Source organism: Physcomitrium patens, chromosome 11, assembly GCF_059467195.1.
Source record: "Physcomitrium patens ecotype Gransden chromosome 11, ASM5946719v1, whole genome shotgun sequence".
Classification (NCBI taxonomy): Eukaryota; Viridiplantae; Streptophyta; class Bryopsida; order Funariales; family Funariaceae; genus Physcomitrium; species Physcomitrium patens.
Window position 1 is genome coordinate 2482870 of NC_143420.1, and position 20040 is coordinate 2502909.

Below are 20040 nucleotides of genomic sequence, written 5' to 3' on the forward strand. Positions count from 1 at the left end.
TGAAACTAGACTAGAAGCAAGAAAGGAGTTGACAAGAGTGAAGAGGGCTTCACTCTTGCCTCTATATATACTATCTAACTAGAAGCCACATGGCGATGTTCTATAAGACCTCCAATATATGTTGACTTTCTAGGCCACATGCCTTTGCTTGCAAGGCAAGTTTTCTATGGATGGACCACGTAGTTAGCTTGTTCTTTAAGCTTCCAACATGCGTGGTACATGGCTAACTTGTTGACCAAGTTTCTAACCTAAAAGTCAACTATAGACTCCTATAAAGTCAAAGCAGCGTCTATGAAGCTTCTAAGAAGCTTCTCTAGAAGATATTACACAATTAACCTACTTTTACATACTTTTATCTATTCATATAGGTAATTATATGTATGTCCGTGACATTACCCCCTCTTCTAGGGACGAGTTCCATGAGGAGCGGTGATTATATATTGAGAAAATGTAATATGCGGCGAATTGTATTTGCTACATACTCTGATCTTTGTTCTCTTCGAAGATAGTTGATGGGTCCTCTTAGCCATCGATAGTGTCCCATTCCAGGGCGAGAAGACCACCTTGTTATTTGATCACTGTTGAGGCCTTCATAACTTCCTTCAAATAATACATTTGAAACACCATCAGGAGTCGTTCCTATCTCCAATAATATCACCAAACATCGAGAATCTCTTCCAAGGTCGTGATACCAAACGCGTTGTATCTCACCATCTATTCGAGGAAGAACATGTCGTTCTTGAGGGTCTTAATTTCGGTTGCGTCGTCTTGAAGGTTGTGACAATCGCAATGTCTCATCCGGTAAGTCAGCAAACGAAGGTTCTTGAGTTGAATCCGCTGGTTGTTGGCTCTCCATCTAATTAGCGTCACAAAATGCAAAGAAGTTACAAACAAGGATAGGAAATTGAATGTTATCTTGCCTCAATCTTGTCTCTTTTATAAGAGAGGTTTTCATCTTGGTTTTGATGGATGTCGTTGATGAAAAACTTTGACTTTAGCTGATGCATTTGCTAGATTCCTGGATGGCTCCCATGTGCGCTCACTAATATCATATCCGCACCAATGAACAAGATATTCCAGCTTATTTCGGCGCCGCCTTGAGTCTAATATCTCTTCCACCTCAAATTCTTCATTATTATCTACTTCTATAGGAGGCGGTGGCATTTGTCTTCTTCCTTGTATATCCACTGTCTTATATGGTTCAAGAAGAGACACGTGGAATACAGGATGGATCTTCATTGACTCCGGTAGATGTAACCGATATGCAACTGGGTTGATCTGTTCAGAAACAGAAAAGGGGCCAAGCCTACGATAGTCCAATTTGTCACAAGGTCGAGTGGTCTTCATATTGCGACGAAGTAGCCATACCTTATCACGCACGTTGAGTTGTGGTTGCTCTTTACGATATACATCTGCATTTATCTTTTGTCGTTCTTGAGCTTTCTTCAACTGCGCCTTCATTATTGCATGTAACTCTGACAACCGATTTGCCATATCTTCTGCTGCAGGATTATCAACTTTTGAAAAATCAAAAGTATCAAGTCGTGGATGATAGCCATAATTGGCAAAGAAAGGTGTTTGTTGCGTGGAGGAATGTACCGTATTATTATAAGCAAACTCTGCCAATGGCAGAAGGATTGTCCAATCATCTTGTTGGTAGTTGATGGTACACCTTAAATACTGTTCCAAGACTTGGTTTACGCGCTCTGTTTGTCCATCAGTTTGAGGATGGAAAGCTGAAGATAGCTTTATGTCCACTTTTAAAATCTTGAAAAGAGTCCTCCAGAATCTCGACACAAATTGAGTTCCCCTATCCGATATGATATCTTTAGGTAATCCATGATAGCGATAGATATTATCAATGAAAAGCTTAGCTGTTTCTTCACCTGTGATAGATTTTGTACATGGCATAAAATGTGCCATCTTGGTGAAACGATCTACTATCACAAATATAGAATCATAAGATCTTGAGTTTGGAAGATCTGTGATGAAATCCATAGAAATAGAAGACCATGGTTGTTCTGGTATAGGTAATGGCTGAAGAAGTCCGTAAGGTCGATGTCGAGGAATTTTTGATCTTGAACAAATATCACATGATTGTACAAAGTCTTTGACTGACTTCCACATTTGTGGCCACCAAAAATCTCTTGATATGAGTTCCAGAGTCTTATTATATCCAAAGTGCCCTGCTGCTGGAAAGTCATGACGTGCTTGAAGAACACGCAAACGTGCTTTTCCTTCTGGAACATATAGGCGTCCTTCAAAATATAATAGATTATTCTTGAACTCAAACTTAGAAGAATCATGAGACTTGGAAGAATTATTCTCGATATCATGAACAAGAGGGTCTGAGGACATACTGGACTGGATTTGCTTGAGAAAAGTTGAATCAACAGTCAATGTTGATTTCACTGCTCGGAGATGAAATTGCTCCGGTTTCAAGAGGATCGTTCTTTGTTGCTCAAAAGCTGCATCTCCTTCTTTTGGTGCAAAATAAGAACGTCTAGACAGGGCATCGGACAAACCTTGTTGTTTTCCTGGCCGATAAGTGATAATGAAGTCGAATCTTGACAAAGACATACTCCAACGAGCTTGACGACGATTCAACACGCGTGCTGACATGAAATACTCGAGGTTCTTGTGATCTGTATACACAGTGACTGGACTAGAAGCACCTTCTAGATAATGACGCCATTCTTGAAAGGAATCCACGATTGCAAGAAGTTCTTTATCGTGGATTTCATAATTGATCTCGGCTGCTGAGAATTTTTTTGAATGAAAAGCTATCGGATGAAGTTTGTCATCTGTTCCCATTTGTGATAAAACTGCACCCAAGGCAAAATCCGATGCGTCTGTTTCCATAAAAAATGCCTTGGAAAAGTCAACACGATATAAGACTGGTGCAGAGACAAACGATGTCTTCAAGGCTTCAAATGCTGCTTCCGCTTCTTGATTCCATTGGAATTTATCTTTACTAGTCAAGCGTGTAAGTGGAGCTGCAACTCGTGAGAAGTCTTTGATGAAGATCCGATAGTAATTGGCAAATCCCAAGAAACATTGGACATCTCTTACAGTTTTTGGAATCTTCCAATCCATGATTGTTTAGACTTTCTTAGAATCCATCATAAGACCATCATTTGAAATGATGTATCCTCAAAAGTCAACTTGAGTAGTGTGAAATACACACTTTTCTGTCTTGGCGTACAATCCTGCATCTCTGAGTTTTTGTAATACTTGACGAACATGTATTTCATGTTCTTCAACATTCTTAGAATAAATCAGGATATCGTCTAGGTAGCAGACGACAAAATTGTCTAAGAATTCACGAAATACATCATTCATGAGTTGTTGAAAAGCAGCTGGTGCATTCGTGAGTCCAAAAGGCATGACATTATATTCAAAATGCCCGTACCTGGTTCGAAACGCAGTCTTCCATTCATCTCCTTCTTTGATCCGTACTAGATTATATGCTCCTCTTAGATCTATTTTTGTATAGATCTTAGCTTGATTTAACTGGTCAAGGAGTCCTGATATCAAAGGTAATGGATACCTGTTCTTGATTGTGATCTTGTTGAGTCCTCGATAGTCAACACACATTCGTAAAGATCCATCTTTTTTCTTTACGAATAAAATTGGAGCTCCTGCTGGAGATTTTGAATGACGTATGAAATTCTTCGCTAAATTCTCGTCAATATATGTCTTGAGTTCAGCCAACTCATTTTGCGATAAACTGTAAATTGGTCCAAATGGTGGCTGAGTTCCTTCCTTGAGATCGATTGAACAATCGTATGGGCGATGCTCAGGAAGAATATCTGCATTCTTTTTCTCAAAAACGTCTTGATAATCCTGATATTGACTTGGAATGCCACTTGAAGTCTTTACGCTTTCAGAAATAGGTGCAGCATAAATAGCAAAAGTTGATCCTTCTTTTGCTGCGTGTATAAATGCTTTTGCACCTATAGGTGTGAGTTTTACTATACTAGACTCATGGTTTTTTACTTGGTTAATAGAACTGTTACTAATGCTCTGAGGAAAATCAAGTTTACGAGAAATCCAATCTATTCGAGGATTATACTTTTCTAACCATGATAAGCCTAAAATTACTGGATTAGAGGGAGATCTAATTATATTAAAAATTACGCAACTACTATGACCATTTATTACTACATCTACAGGAAGTGTTTCGTGAGTTACATCTCCAGAAGACAACGGATGACCATCTATGACTTCTACGTGTACAGGTTTAGTTTTTTGTATTAATGATATTCTATGACATCTAGCAAATTCTTCATCTAAAAAACAAGATGAGGCTCCTGAATCTACCAAGGCAGAGGCTTTGTAATTATTAGGTCCTAAACGCACATCTATTATAAAACAAGGAGATGGTTTTGAGGAGAGGATAGGACCTTTATTAGAAGTTGTACAAGATTCCAGCCGCACGGTCCCTATTGTAGCTGGACGTACTCGTTTTCCGACATACTGTCTTCTTTGACAGCCGTACTCCTCATTTTGTAGTTACGTCGCTTCTTTGGACAATGTTGAGCAGTGTGCTTAGGTTCTCCACAATATAAGCACAATCCTTCTTGTCGACGACGAGACTTTTCTTGCTCAGTAAGAGGTTTGAAACGTACCGCATCAATTTGCATATCCTCTACTTCCGAAGGTATGTGTTGAGGAGACGTCGGTGTTGCCATTGAATTGTAGTAACGTTGAGGCCCACTTGTGCGACTCTCGGATCGAAATTCAAAAAGTCGATTGTCGCACTTCACAGCAAAGTCAATTGCTTGACTCAATGTTTGAGGATCAGGTAAATTAAGCATCAATTTCTTTACCTCATATTGTAATCCGTAGAGAAATTGACTCACAAGTGCGGCATCATCCTACTTGATATCAGTTGCAAGTTGTCGAAATTGCGAAGCATATAATGTTACTGATCGATTGCCTTGTCGCAAAATACGGAACTTGTTGGTTGCAACATGAATTGCATCATGTTCTCCAAACATGGATCGAAACTCCGCCAAAAAAGCCTCCAGATTATCCAATATTGGATCTTGTCGTTCAAGAAAAGATGAAAACCATGACAATGCTGAACCTGAAAGAAGTGTACCAATGAATCTTACTTGTGACCCTGGAGTTGGATTGCTCTGGGGTTGAAGTTCAATCACTAGTTGGACCTGATTGATGAATCCTCGAAACTTGGATCTGGTACCATCAAACTTCTCGGGCAAGGCAACTCTCGGTTCTCTAACACTCGAAGGGTGTTCCATTCTGGGAGAAGGGACATGGTTTGGTGCAGATGTTGAAGCAGCCCCAATCATCTCTATATCTTCACTTCCTACCATTCTTGTTGCTCCTTGTGGTGGTAAATTGAGTTGATGCATCGCAAGCATTAACTCCCTCAATTGTTCTTGCATCTGTGCCATTGCACTCTTCATTTCAACAAGCTCTGCCATAGTAGCACTTAGAAAAGAGAAGATGTCTAACAACGCTCAAAATAAATAGAAGAGAGGAATTGATAACAAAGAAAATACTAAGAACAATATCAGTTTAAAAGAGGATAATCCGCAACTTCTAATGCGCTTATGTCTTATCAAGAAAAAGGGGTAATCCACTCTTAATCAAGAAAAGACAAAGCTCTGATATTGTAAGTGTACTCTTGTCAATCTGTCAGGGACAAGAACTCGATGAAAGCTAAAGAGTAAGTGAGACTTTTCTCAAACAGAAATAGGACAAAATAGAAATATGTATATTAAGAAAGAAACTGGAATGGCTATTGCCAAAATACAAGAAAACTAGAGACCCTTGAAACTAGACTAGAAGCAAGAAAGGAGTTGACAAGAGTGAAGAGGGCTTCACTCTTGCCTCTATATATACTATCTAACTAGAAGCCACGTGGCGATGTTCTATAAGACCTCCAATATATGTTGACTTTCTAGGCCACATGCCTTTGCTTGCAAGGCAAGTTTTCTATGGATGGACCACGTAGTTAGCTTGTTCTTTAAGCTTCCAACATGCGTGGCACATGGCTAACTTGTTGACCAAGTTTTTAACCTAAAAGTCAACTATAGACTCCTATAAAGTCAAAGCAGCATCTATGAAGCTTCTAAGAAGCTTCTCTAGAAGATATTACACAATTAACCTACTTTTACATACTTTTATCTATTCATATAGGTAATTATATGTATGTCTGTGACACCTAGAAGTCTTTAAATATGTATCAAGCTTACTCAATTTCAGCCTAATAGATGTCGACTCCCTTATCATAGAGACTTCTATTTGTCCTTGCAGAGTAGCTATTTGCCTATAAATTCTTGTATCAAAATTTCTATATGGGATTGTTTCACCATATCTCTCATGCCGCAATTTTCTAACTAAATTTTGCTAGTGTAATACCTTCTCTCCTTTTAATTGACTTCTTAAAAATATCTCTTGATAGTTCCAAAAAAATATCTATGTAAAAATAATAACTAACCTTCAACTAAATGGAGGCTATTAATAAACTACCAAAGAATAGACTAATACTTGCTTAGATAGTAGTGAAACGAGATTAGATTATTTCTAAGATCTTAGATCTAAGACCCTTTCAAATCATAGCAATCTAAATCCCGTCACAACATAGGATAGCATAAACTATAATAAAACTAAATAGAATAGAACTTAAAAGATAGAAGAAAGTAAAAGAGAATAGAAAAAAATTGAATAAAAAAGTATAAAACCAAACTTAATTAAGAAAAAGGAACCAAAACCATATTTAATTAGATATCCAAATAGCCTTGGTTAGTCCTATTTATACCTTATTTAACGTGCTGAGATATTTTAGAATATTCTTAATAATAGGACCTATCTAAATAACTATTCTAAGTCTTTTCTAAAATGGTCCATAGTGGATCTTATATAGACCACCAACTTAATCTAAATTCTGGAAACTTTTAAAAACTTCTAAGCTCTAAAAAGATATGGATAAGATAATTGTATTATTGATGCATAGAGATAGGTAGTTATCTTGTTAGAACTTTATATCCACATTTAGAATCTTAAAAAGGATTCTTTAAAATCTTATTATAAATTGAGTCTTTTTATTCAAAATAATTTTTTTAGACAATCTAGAATAACAATAGATATTGTAAAGAAGGAACTTAGTAATTACTTCACTTGTAAAAGATTTTATATATGATACAAAATATACCATCTTGATATAATAATCTATTATTATAAATATAGAATCATATGAACCTAATATTGAAAGATCTATGATAAAATCTATAAAATCAAAAGACCATAATTATTTCAAAATAGATAATGACTTATAAAGTCCATAAGATTGATGATAAGAAGTTTTTGATCTTGAATAATTATCACATGATTGTACAAAGTCTTTAATTGCCTTCCACATATAAGGCCACTAAAAAAATTTCAATATTAGCTCCAAAGTCTTATTGTATCCAAAATATCTGGCTACTAAAAAGTTATGATGAACTTGAAGAACACATAATTGTATTTTATCTTCTGCAATATATAATCATATCTCAAAATAAAATAGATTATTCTTGAACTTTGAAGTATCATGAGACTTAGAAAAAATACTCTTGATATTATGAACAAGAAAATGAGATGATATAGATGATTGAATTTTCTTGACAAAGGTTAAATCAATAGTCAATGTTAATTTATTGCTGAAAGATAAAAATGCTCTGACTTTAAAAGAATCATTTTTTGTTGATCAAAAGTTGTATTTTCTTCTTTTGGTTCAAAATAAAAATATCTAGAAATGACACTTAATAAATCTTATTATTTTTTAGATCTATAAATGATTTTGAAATCAAATCTTGATAATAATATATTCTGACAAACTTGACATAAAAGGCTTCAAAAGATGCTTCAACTTCTTTGCTCCACTTAAGTTTTTGTTTACATGTCAAGTATGTAAGACTAGTTACAACTTTAAAAAAAATCTTGATGAAGATACTATAACAATTGACAAATTCCAAAAAATATTGCACATCTTTGACTGTTTTTGAAATCTTCCAATCTATGATAATCTAAATATTCTTTGGATTTATCATTAGTCCTTTGTTAAAAATGATATATCCTAAAAAGACAATTTTAGTAGTATAAAATTCATACTTTTCTATCTTAGAATATAATCCTATATCTCTAAGTTTTTCTAATACACAAAAAACATGAAGTTCATGTTCTTTTATATTCTTAGAATATATTAAAATATTATATAAAAAATAGACAAAAAAATTATCAAGTAATTCATAAAAACTTCATTCATGAAATGTTAAAAAGCAATTGGTGCATTTAAGAGTCCATAAGGTATAACATTATATTCAAAATGTTCATACCTAATTTGAAAAGCAATCTTCCATTCATCTTCTTTTTTGATACGGACTAGGTTGTATATTCTTTGTAAATCTATTTTCATATAGATCTTTATTTGATTAAGTTGGTCAAGAAGTCCTAAAATCAAATGTAAGAGATACCTATTATTGATGGAAGTCTTGTTAAATCTTGAATAGTCTATGAACATCTATAGAGATCCATCTTTTTCCTTCATAAATAGAATAGGAACTCTTGCCAGAGATTTTGAATGATATACAAAGTTTTTAGCTAAGTTTTTATCAATTTATTTCTTTAATGCGATTAACTCATTTTGTAATAAGTTGTAGATTAATCTAAATAATGGTTGAATTTCTTCTCCCAAATAAATTGAATAATCATAAGATTGATGCAGTGAAAGAATATGTGAATTTGTTTTTTCAAGATTGCTTTGGAAATCTTGATAATGGCTTGGAATATCACTTAATATCTTTTCACCATTAGAATTAGATGTAGCATATAGTGACTCAAAAAACTATTTTAGTATTGACATATTTTTAAAAAAAAGTAGTATATTATAGATGAATTGTAGTGAATAATGACAGATGATTTATATAACAAATAAAATATTCTTTTACAGGTACTAAATGAGTCCAATTTGAAAAGAATCCATTAGATATTTGTGGACCTATAACTAATCTAATTTATAATAATATTAAAATATTATTTTGATTGTAGTATCCAATTATATATCAATACTTTGTAAGACCTCATTTGGCCTTGATAACTACTTTCAACCTCATAGGTATATTTTCTATTAAATTTTGGCACAAAATTGCTTTAATATTATTCTATTCTGCAGCTATTTTTTTTTTATAATTTCCAAACTTCCTTTGGTTTTATCTTCCAGATGTTGAACTAGCATTTGAAGTACTCTCAAAGATGTTCAATGGAATTAAGATCAAGGGATTGAGCAAGCCAATTCATTACTTTAATTCCATGATGATCAAACCACTTCTATGCTAGTTTTGAGATATGCTTGGGATCATTATCTTGCTGAAAAATCATCTCCTCTTCAAAAATGCCAAATTCTTCAATACTAGGGAGCAGGTTTTATTTTTTAATCAAGAATTTCCACTATTTGCTTGGCATCCATCTCCCTCTCAACCTTTGCCATCCTCTCAACTCCATTCCATCCCATATAACTCCATACCATTATATTTCCAACCTCATGCTTAATTATTTTTTGTATCTTCTTATCAAGTAAAGACTAATCTTTTTGTTTCGACACCCACTTTTTGCCATCTGATCCAAATCTGTTGATTTTTGTCTCATTTGACTAAATAACCCTCTTTCAATCCTTCATAGTCCATTCCTTGTACTTTAGAGCAAAATCCAAGTATTGTTTTCAATAGCAATTAGATAATAATGGCTTTTTTTTTCTCCACTGTGGCTTTCATATTCTGTTTTTTGAGAATATTTCAAATGGTTTAGGTTGACACAAGATTACTAATAATATTATTAAGGTTTTTAACAACTTCAACAATATTTTCAACCTTCATAGTATTGATTTAGAAAATGATTGTTTTTTCATTTACTACAATAAGTTTCTTTGGTCTACATAATTTAAAATTCTTTCTATTAAAAATAATCTTTTTTACTAGTCTAGAGATAGTAGCTTTATTACAGCCAATTTTGAAGCAATTTGATCATAAGATTTTTGAGAATGAAGAAGAATAGAGGTCATGTTGTCTTGGAGAGAGCTGGGAATGGATCTCATAGTTGTTCAAGGAATTGTCAAGGACATAAGAATTTGACAAAGAAATATGTCAAGATTAAAGACAAAGAATGAAATTGATAGCAAAAGTGGTTCCAAAGACTTCTATTTATACAATAATGAAGATTATAAAAGTTTATGGTACTTTCTATAGAAGTTTTTTGAAGTCTAAAGAAGCTTCTAGAAGTCTAAAAAGGCTTCTAGAAGCTTGTAGAACTTTCTAAAAGATTGTAGAAGATTCTACAAGTATCTAGAAGGTTTTAAAAAAATTTAGAAGATTTTAGAAGGTCCCAAAATGTAATAATTTGGAATATGTCTATGCTAGAAATTGTGATTAAGAATGATACTTTATAGCTGCTAGTAAGCATTAATGATGTCATTAGATTAGTAATAATATTTTCATAGTTAATTTGATGATTTTAGAATGCTGTAATATTGAATGATTGATAGAATCTAAAAGTTAGATATCACACTTAAAAAATTATTTCAATACTACTCCAAATTCGATTGGTTATAGCTTTACAATTACCTAAAGGATTTTTTTCAATCTGGACTCATTTGGTAGTTGTAAAAGAAAATTTTATTTTCTATACAAACCATATGTCATTATTCACTATAATTCATCTATAATATATCATTCTTTCTAAAATATGTTTACATTGAAACAATTTTTTGAATCATTGTATATAACAAAAGATGATCTTTTTTTTGCTATAGTAATGAAAGCTTTTACACCTATTAGTAAGGATTTGGATATATTAGACTTATATATTTCTATTTGATTAATAAAATTTTGGATTAAACTACAAAAAAAGTTAAGGTTATGAAAAATCCAATCTATGTAAGGATTATTTTTTTAAACTAGAATAATCCTAAAATAATCAAATTAAAAGAAGAACTTATCACATTAAATATTACTATGTTATTATGATCTTTAATTGCTACATCTAAAGTAATAATCTCATAGATAATATCTCTAAAAGATATCAAATGACCATCTATGACTTCTACATGTATAGATTTAATACTCTTGACTAATAATATCTATTATTATTTGACAAAGTCTTTATTTCTAAAATAAGATGAGGCTTTTGAATCTAATAAAGATGACTTTATGATTTTTTGGTTCTAAATAAACTTCCAAAGTGAGTGATTTGAGGAGAAAATAGGATCTTTATTAGGTATTAAGTAAGATTTCAATCATATCATTCCTATTATAGCTGGAGAAATTTATTTTTTGATATATCATCCTCTTTGATAACCATGCTCTTCATTTTGTGATTTCATTGTTTTTTTTGGATAATATTGAATAATATGCTTGAATTCTCTACAATATAAGGAAAAACCTTTTTAACAATAAGAAGTCTTTTTTGGCTCAATAAGAGATTTAAAATGTATTATATCAATTTGCATAGGCTTTGGTCTAAAGAAGTAAGTTTTTGAAAACTTAGAAGGTATCACTATAGCTTGATTTGTGCTTCTCCAACCAAATCTTTACTCTTAACATCTTTCAAAGAATCAATTATTACATGCAATGGCTTCAGTAATAAATTGCTTTAATAAATTTGTTCTTTGAATTATTAATAATAAATCTTTTACATTATCTTTAATCCATATCAGAATTGATTGATAAGGACTTTTTTCTTTCAATCTAAATTACAAGCAAGATTTTGAAATTTAATAACATATATGGTGGTTGAACGTGATTCTTGTCATAGTAATATAAATTTAGTTTTTTCTATTGTTTCTTCAAATATAGTCATACATACTTTCAAGAATGAATTCTAATTAAAAAATAGTTTTAAATTTTTTTCCATTAAAGGTACAAACCAAGAAAGAGCATTTTTTGATAGAAGTACACTTATGAATCCTACTTGAGTAAATCCATTAGGATATTGGAAAGAATGCAATCTTAAATAGAGCTTAACTTATTGCAAAAATCCTCAAAATTTTGATCTTCTTCGATCAAACTTCTTGAGCATATTAATCATTGCCTTCTAGCTGCTTGAAAAAATAAGACTTATTAAATTTGATTGTGAGGCTGATCTACTCACTTTCTTTAATTGTACAACTTCTTAGCATAGACTTTAGACTTCTTTTATATGTATAGAAATAGTACTTCTATGATTCAAGTTAGAAATATGTGAAATTTCTACTCCTAGAGTATTAACAAGCTTATAAAAATTTGTAAAAATTACAAATTTATTTTAACTTTTATCAAATATAGCATCCATGATTTTTCCTTCTATTTCAAATAATTTAACAAATCTACAAGTGTAATTAAAAGAGGATAATCCACAACATCTAATATCAAATGAAAATTTCCATAAAAAAAGATAATTCACTTTCATTTAGAAAAAAAATAGTATTAAAAATTAAACTATTTGTTTTAGAAGTGGGATAATTCAATCACTTCTAAAACAATATAAGAACAATAAGTTAACACTCTTATGAAATTGTTAAGGATATAAATCTCAAAGAACTAAAAGTTTAATATACTCTTATGTCACTCAAAAGATTAAAAAATCACTTGAAGATGTTATAGTATTAAATTAGAATGACTATTGCCAAAGCTAAGAAAACTAAAATATCTTGAAACAAGTCTAATGACTAAAAAAGCATTCACAAGAGTAAAAAAAGCTTCGTTCTTGCTTCCATATATACTTTCTAACTAGGAGCTATATAAAAATATTCTATAAAACTTATAACATGTGTTGACTTTGTTAGACACATGTCTTAACTTGGAAGGCAAGATATCTATATGTATGCCATATAGTTAGCTTGTTCTATAAGCTACCAATACGTGTGGTACGTGGTTAGCTTCCTAATCAAGTTTCTAACCTATCAATCACCTATAAATAAGTGTACAATCAAAATTGCATCTATGAAGCTTCTAAAAAGCTATTTAAAAGATATTAAGAAAATTCCTTTATATTTACCTCTTTTTGCCTAATCATATAAGTAACTATTGAAATAAATGTATATGACTATGATAGCCTCCATTATTGCATGTAGTTTAGATAAATAATTTTTAAATCTTTTATCACAAAATTATTAACTTTAAAAAAGTCAAAAATATCAAATTGTGGATGATAACAATAATTACCATAGAATTGTGATTATTAAATAGAATTAGATACCATATTATTATAAATAAATTCTACTAATCACAAAAGAATTGTTGAAACATCTTGATGGTAGTCAATAATGCATTTCAAATATTTCTCAAATACTTGATTTATCTATTCTATTTTTTTATTAGGTTAGGAATAAAAAACCAAAGATAGTTTTATATCTACATTTAGTTTTTTAAAATGAATTTTTTAAAAACTGGTTTCAAATTGAATCCTTGTATTTGATATAATATTCTTTAAGAATCCATAATAGTAATAAATATTGTCAAGAAAAAATTTAGTTGTTTTTTCATTTATTATAGATTTTGTACATACAACCAAATGTATCATCTTTATAAAACAATCTACTATCACAAATATAGAATTTATAAATCAAATGATAAGTAATAATGAATATAAATTTTAATAAAAATAGGCTCAAAAAGCTTGACAAGAATTTAAATCATATATTCATATAAAATACTTGAGATTCTTATAATTTATATAAACAATCACTAAACTAAAAGCACCTCATAGATATTGACACTATTTTTTAAAAGAATTGACTATTGCAAGAAGCTCTTTATTATGTATTTTGTAGTTGATTTCAACTACTTAAAAATTTCATAGTAATTAAAAAATTTCAAAAAATATTAGATGTATCTTATTGTTTTTGGAATATTTCAATATATAATAATTTGAACTTTCTTAAGATTCCTCATAAAGTCATCATTTGCAATAATATATCTTAAAAAGTCAACTTGAATTGCATAAAATATAAACTTTTTCATCTTGATGTATAATCTTATATGTCTAAGTTTTTGTAACACATAACAAATATGGAATTCATGCTCTTTTATGTTCATAGAGTAGATTATAATATTGTTTAAACAACAAAAAATAAGATCATTTAAAAATTCTCAATAAATATCATTTATTGAATATTAAAACGCAATTAGTACATTTGTGAAATATATGTATATATATATATATATATATATGCTTTAGTTATGTTCTTTAGATTAAGAAGAATGAGAGTAAGTATATATTAGGTGCCAATCACTTATAATTATTTTTATTTTTGATAATACTTACATTTATTAAGCAAATTTATTATGCCCTTTGAATTTAATTACCAAATAGTACACTTTGTTGCTTTAGATAGTAATCCTCTATGAATACAAAAAAAATCTGCCATTATTGGTTGTAATTAATATTATTATTTATCTCTATGCAATCATGTGTAAAGCCCAGATTAGAACCAAATGTGTCATTGCAATCTTATCACTACCCCCATCTGTGAACACACATTTGACAACCATTTTTTAGTAGCTACCAACCTTGGAGTGGAAATGGGCTCCAAAATGGATTTTGAATGGTACCCAGTTGCTGTCATACAGTCTCGCTTGTTGAGAAAGCACTTGTAACTTTTTTTTGTACGTTGCAACGAAATCCTGAGTCTAATCCCTTTAATTTCAATGGTGAGGCATTGTGTAGAGCAGCAATCATAATGTTTTGCAACTGAATCTTATAGAACTGTTCCAGTGCTGATTTGGCATCTTTTGTTTTTGTGATTGTGTGCTTTGCCTTAGACAAGCAGAAAGAAACGAAGGTGTTGATCAGAAAAAAATATGTTACTCTTGTTGACTCTGTGTGGCCAATCAAACGAACCCAATGAATGGATGACCATGCTTGTTTGTAAGAACCATTTTGTTTTCCTTCATCATTTATCGATTTTGGTGTGCGGTAAATGCTAGCTCCACGTACAACGCAAATTATATCCATCACTTTATATGCGACGCATGAAAAATCTATTGTGAGCCAACGTTCTGGAATGGTTCCAGGAGCACAATATCTGTGAATTCATGGGACCAATGGGAAGTATGTATTGCAGCCTATCTATCTTTTAAGAAAGATTTGGTGGTCGCAAGACAGAATGTTGCAGGTTAGTCGCAGAAATCCACCATTCGAGGGCCTGTCAAGAGCGACATGCCGTGCAATCTGAGTCACAAAAACCAGCCAGATTTCGCGGTGCAGAAACACCGCCAACAAAGCCGATCAAACTGTATCCATGAAAAAAAAAACACCACTACACGTTTCTGAATTGCTTTGTGAATCACGGTTGAGCCGGTTTTGTTACATTTTGTTGTAGTTGCAAACTGGCAGCCATGTCGCAGGCCACATCGTTCGCTGCAACAGCAGGCACCCTCGTGGTAGCCTCGGCGCGGGCCAACGCCAGCTCTTCCTGTTCCACCACTCGCAGCTCGCAATTGGGTTCCTCCTTCTTCGACCGGAGGTTGAAGATCCGTCAAGTTACTAAGGGATCTCTCGCCAAGGGGTCGCAGAGGGAGGTCACTGCTGTGAGAGCCATGGACAGCTTTCTGGGAATGTTGGGACTCGGCTCGCACGGCCCTGCGAACTTCGACCCTGCTGATGTTGCGATTGCGCAGGGTCCGGACGATGACAAACCCGTGAGTGGATGCGAGTTCGCATGTTTTGGAGCTGGGTGCTTCTGGGGCGTGGAGCTCGCGTATCAGCGTGTGCCAGGTGTGTACAAGACAGAAGTGGGTTACACGCAAGGGCAAATGCACATGCCCACATATGAGGCCGTCTGCTCGGGCATGACAGGTATGTTGGTGTAGAAATTGATTCTCTTCTTAGTCATTCTCCAATTCGATGAATTATTCGTGGGTCGTTGATTTGAAGCTGCATTTGAACGATTGGAGACTGATTGCGCGCTAAGGAGTAATCACGAATATTCATGAAATATGATGAATGCGCTCGTGCGTGTATTCGTTTTCATGTAGTCGATGATCTGCCTCCTTGTTTTCTACGCAGAAGTGTCTCTCTAGCTGTTACGGTGTGTACGAATTTTGTCTCTTGGAATGTAGGTGTAGCAGATTGAAGTTATTTAAGTTTCCAATATGGCTGATTGTACGTCGTAGCTTACTATTTCTCTCTCAGCTGATTTCAAATGTTGCACTCTGTCAACGGAGGAATAATAAAACATTTGTACGTATGGCCAAAATCTCTCATGAAGTTAGTGTATGGGAACACTTCATCTCTGTTACGCAGTGTTACAGCATACCGTAGAGACATTTTCATCCTAGACTTATAATTAATCTCCAACATCGTTTAGGTCCGTCCTCTTTTGGGATGTTATTTGATCTGCCTTTATATTTATATCTCCGGATATTTTCTCTTCTGGGAGGAATTTCTGCATCTTATTCTACATCTGGGGCGCTCCTATTGCAGTGTTGTCTTAGTATTGTTAATCCTGACCATTCTCTCGTTGGAGAGATTACGCTACATGTAAACAGTTTTCTCACTGGGCAAATGATTTGATGAAAACAGGTCATTCTGAAGTTGTTAGGGTGCAGTATAATCCTGCGGAGGTCAGTTACGAGACTCTGCTCGGTGTATTCTGGGATCGTCATGATCCCACAACCCTAAATCGACAGGTATTCTACTTATTCTATATCTATATACTACTACATTCGCAACCTCTTTCCTTGTTTGTGGTTCTTCTTCAGGGAATTTTACTTCAACTTAAGTTTTGAGGATATATTTGCACAGGGTGGTGATGTTGGAACTCAATATCGATCTGGTATCTACACCTACACGCCTGAGCAAGAGAGAATAGCCAAGCAGTCACTCGAAAACCACCAGAGGTCCTTGAACCGGAAAATTGTGACCGAGATCCTTCCGGCCAAAAAGTTCTATCGAGCAGAGAACTATCACCAGCAGTATTTGGCTAAGGGTGGCAGGATGGGCTTTAAGCAGTCCGCAGAGAAGGGATGCAAGGACCCAATCCGGTGCTACGGCTAAGCTTACGTACATATTATGCTGTTTTATACGTTCCTTGTATGAGGATTTTTGGATTGTTGAGTTTTCGCTGGAGCTGAGGAGTTCTATTGTCAGGTGTCTCTCCTCAGACGTTTGGAGTAGCAATGTGTATCCTTCGTCCAGTTACATAGTTCTAAACGAGCTTCATACGGTAGAACTCAGGACCGAGTTGCGTTCTTCGTCCCTCGTAGGCATCTTTTGATACGCATCCTCCTTCACTCAGATGCAGGAAGACCAATTTTTGCAACTGTATCCAATCTGCAGCATTCGTCTGTCGACTAGTTGTGTGTTTTCAAGCTGACTGGAATGACCCACATGAGAAAATTGCCCGCGACGTTGGGGGCTGCTTTCAACGCCGAATTGTGCTGATAATGGAAATGTTATCAATACGTTGTTGACATGTTATGCCGTAGGGTACTCACCTTAGTTTAGGTGCACTTCCTACATGTATTGTTATTTTGTTCTGTGCCTGTTCTTCTCGTTTTGTGTGGAAAAGAACCCGTTTGTTTCATCTTCATGCCAGCATTGTTCATTTCCGCGGCCTTAATAATTGATGCTCTCTTCAGATGCGACTGAGTATAGCAGATCCTTGCAAGAATGTCGATTAGGTTTCACCTAATGGGGTGTTTAGAGGAGAGTACTGCTGCAGCTCCAATGGCAGTTGTAGCTCCTGCGCATAGGAATGCCAAGACGCTCATTGTAGTAGAATCCTGATTGCTTGATCAAACACCGACAAGCTTTGGAAGAAGTTTCTGACAGGTAAGATCTTTTAAAGATGGGTTCACAAGTGCTAGGATACTCCTAATTGCAACAAACTCAGGACATTTCTACATACTTCTGATTCATGAGATGAAGTTGAGTGAATGCAAATGGTCGAAGTTGTGGAATGGGCTACATTATTAATTCATCCTCTAATCCGTATTTAGACAGTCAGATAGTCTTCTAAGCCATTGATAACGACTATAATGGAATCATCTGCTGCGGTGTTTAATTGAAACTTAGTTTTCGTAAGTTATTCAAGAATTACAGTCGGAGTGCTATAAATGAATGCCAACACCTATAGCTACTAACAAAAATCAGCAGTTTGTCTTTACCACTTAATCTGTTGTGTACTATGTTTCATCCTTTCTGCCCATGGACGGTGGGCAGATGAGCCATAGCGTTTGCGGGGGAGTGCTCGGAACTGGATCATAGGGCCGCTGGGGGACGCGTCATGTATGTGGGCGGTGATATGATTGGGCACGGTTTTAGGGTGCAACCTGCTCCTTCTTCATTTGACTCAATGAAAAATGTAGTGCCGCATGATCCCTCCCTTTTGCTTCCTTGCAGGAGAAATGCTGGAGCAGAAAGGCCAGAAACGGCTGCGGCCGCGACTACAAGCCAAGTCTGTGCGCAGCCGGGGAATCAAACCACGGTCAGTACCGTGGGAGGGTACTAAGATACCACTACACCAGCTTCGCCTCGGGAAGGAACCCATTCGTCAACCAACCCATAACGCCGCATCTCCTCCGTGTCACCATGCGCCGATTTCTCACACACCGTCCTTGTACTGCAAATGTCCACATCAAAAACAATTCAACCGCAGATTCTCATTCTCGCTCCCGGCGACGGGATCCACTCCACCGAATGCACAACCTCAGCAAAGTTCTGAGTCTTCTCCTTGATTTTCCACCCCTCACTAACCTCACCAGTAGGCTCCAACCAAAGCTGCTTTATCTCCTAGGGCTGTGTTACTTGCAATTGAAAGCAACTCACAATTCTCTCATGAAAGAAAATAACTAAACAAGTCAAGTAATCAAACTTCATGCTTAGAGCAAAAACAAACCACATTGTAACAAAAGTCTCCAGAAGCTCAGAGACAATACAACAATATCAGGAAATAAATATTGCTCTTCACTCAAACATCACGTACTCAAAGAATATTATGCCCTGAATTTTCATTTAATTTAAGTATATAACCATAATGTAGAGGAATATTTTCTGAACTATTTTGAGAATTTTGATTTTTGCGATTGAATATTCAGATATTATTCTGTATGCAAATACATTCAAATTAAAGATTGCATTTGCTTTGATATCAAAATCACATAATCAGATCTTACAGTTAGTTTAAGATATGTTTGAGTGTTGTCTTGTTGTGTATACGTATTTATATATAAATGTCCACTCCACTTGTCAATCAAAACTTTATCCTTCATACAATTTTCATATTAAGATCTCTGGGTCTATTACCATATAATTTATTTTAAAATTAAACAATAACGTAAATTAAAATTAAGTTTAAAAAGTATTATTTCAATAATTTTTATATATCACATATTCAACACCTCAATGTAAATCAACAAAATCATTACCACAAGAGAAGCAAAAAGAACCACAATAGACGTTGCATCAACTCAAAGCTCAGACACATAGATTTTCAAATACAGATATATGTATAAAACAGAAATGTCTATTTTTAGCATATGAATTTTGCACATTTAAAGTGACTGTAAATTTAAAATTTCATAAAACTTTTGGAAATTTACTGTTCATAATTTGATTATTGTAAGTATACAATATGTTGTTTAGAGTATAGAATATGATATTTTATTGTATTTTGACCCAATATTTCATTAAAAGAATGCTTTATCACCAAACATAAAAATCATAAACAATAAAAACTCATGTGACTCTATATTAATGGTAAGAAATTATTATCCTTTTTCTTTTTTTTTTTTTTTTAAATGACCAATGCCAAATTTTAACATGAAATGCTTGTGATTTAATTCTTTTGTGACTATATGGTGTTGTATTAATCAACTCTAAATCATCTCATGTAGTTGAGTATATATATATATATATATATTTAATGTTTAAATACATATAAACATAAACTATTGTTATGCATATTATTACTACATTATGTCATGTTTATAAAATATTTGATTTCACTTTATCTATATTTATCTGTATGCTCATGACGTAATATCAGAAAAGTAA

The 20040-nt window shown here is 33.6% G+C and overlaps 1 protein-coding gene across 1 annotated transcript; it reads left to right on the forward strand.

The window, feature by feature from the left end:
* The first annotated feature begins 15362 nt into the window (after nucleotides 1–15362).
* LOC112289116 (peptide methionine sulfoxide reductase A3) lies at nucleotides 15363–17463 on the forward strand. Its single transcript, XM_024534066.3, has 3 exons — nucleotides 15363–15840; nucleotides 16567–16673; nucleotides 16789–17463. Exons 1-3 carry the CDS (start codon nucleotides 15381–15383, stop codon nucleotides 17038–17040), a joined length of 819 nt encoding a protein of 272 aa, XP_024389834.1. The 5' UTR covers nucleotides 15363–15380; the 3' UTR covers nucleotides 17041–17463.
* Nucleotides 17464–20040: the final 2577 nt, after the last annotated feature.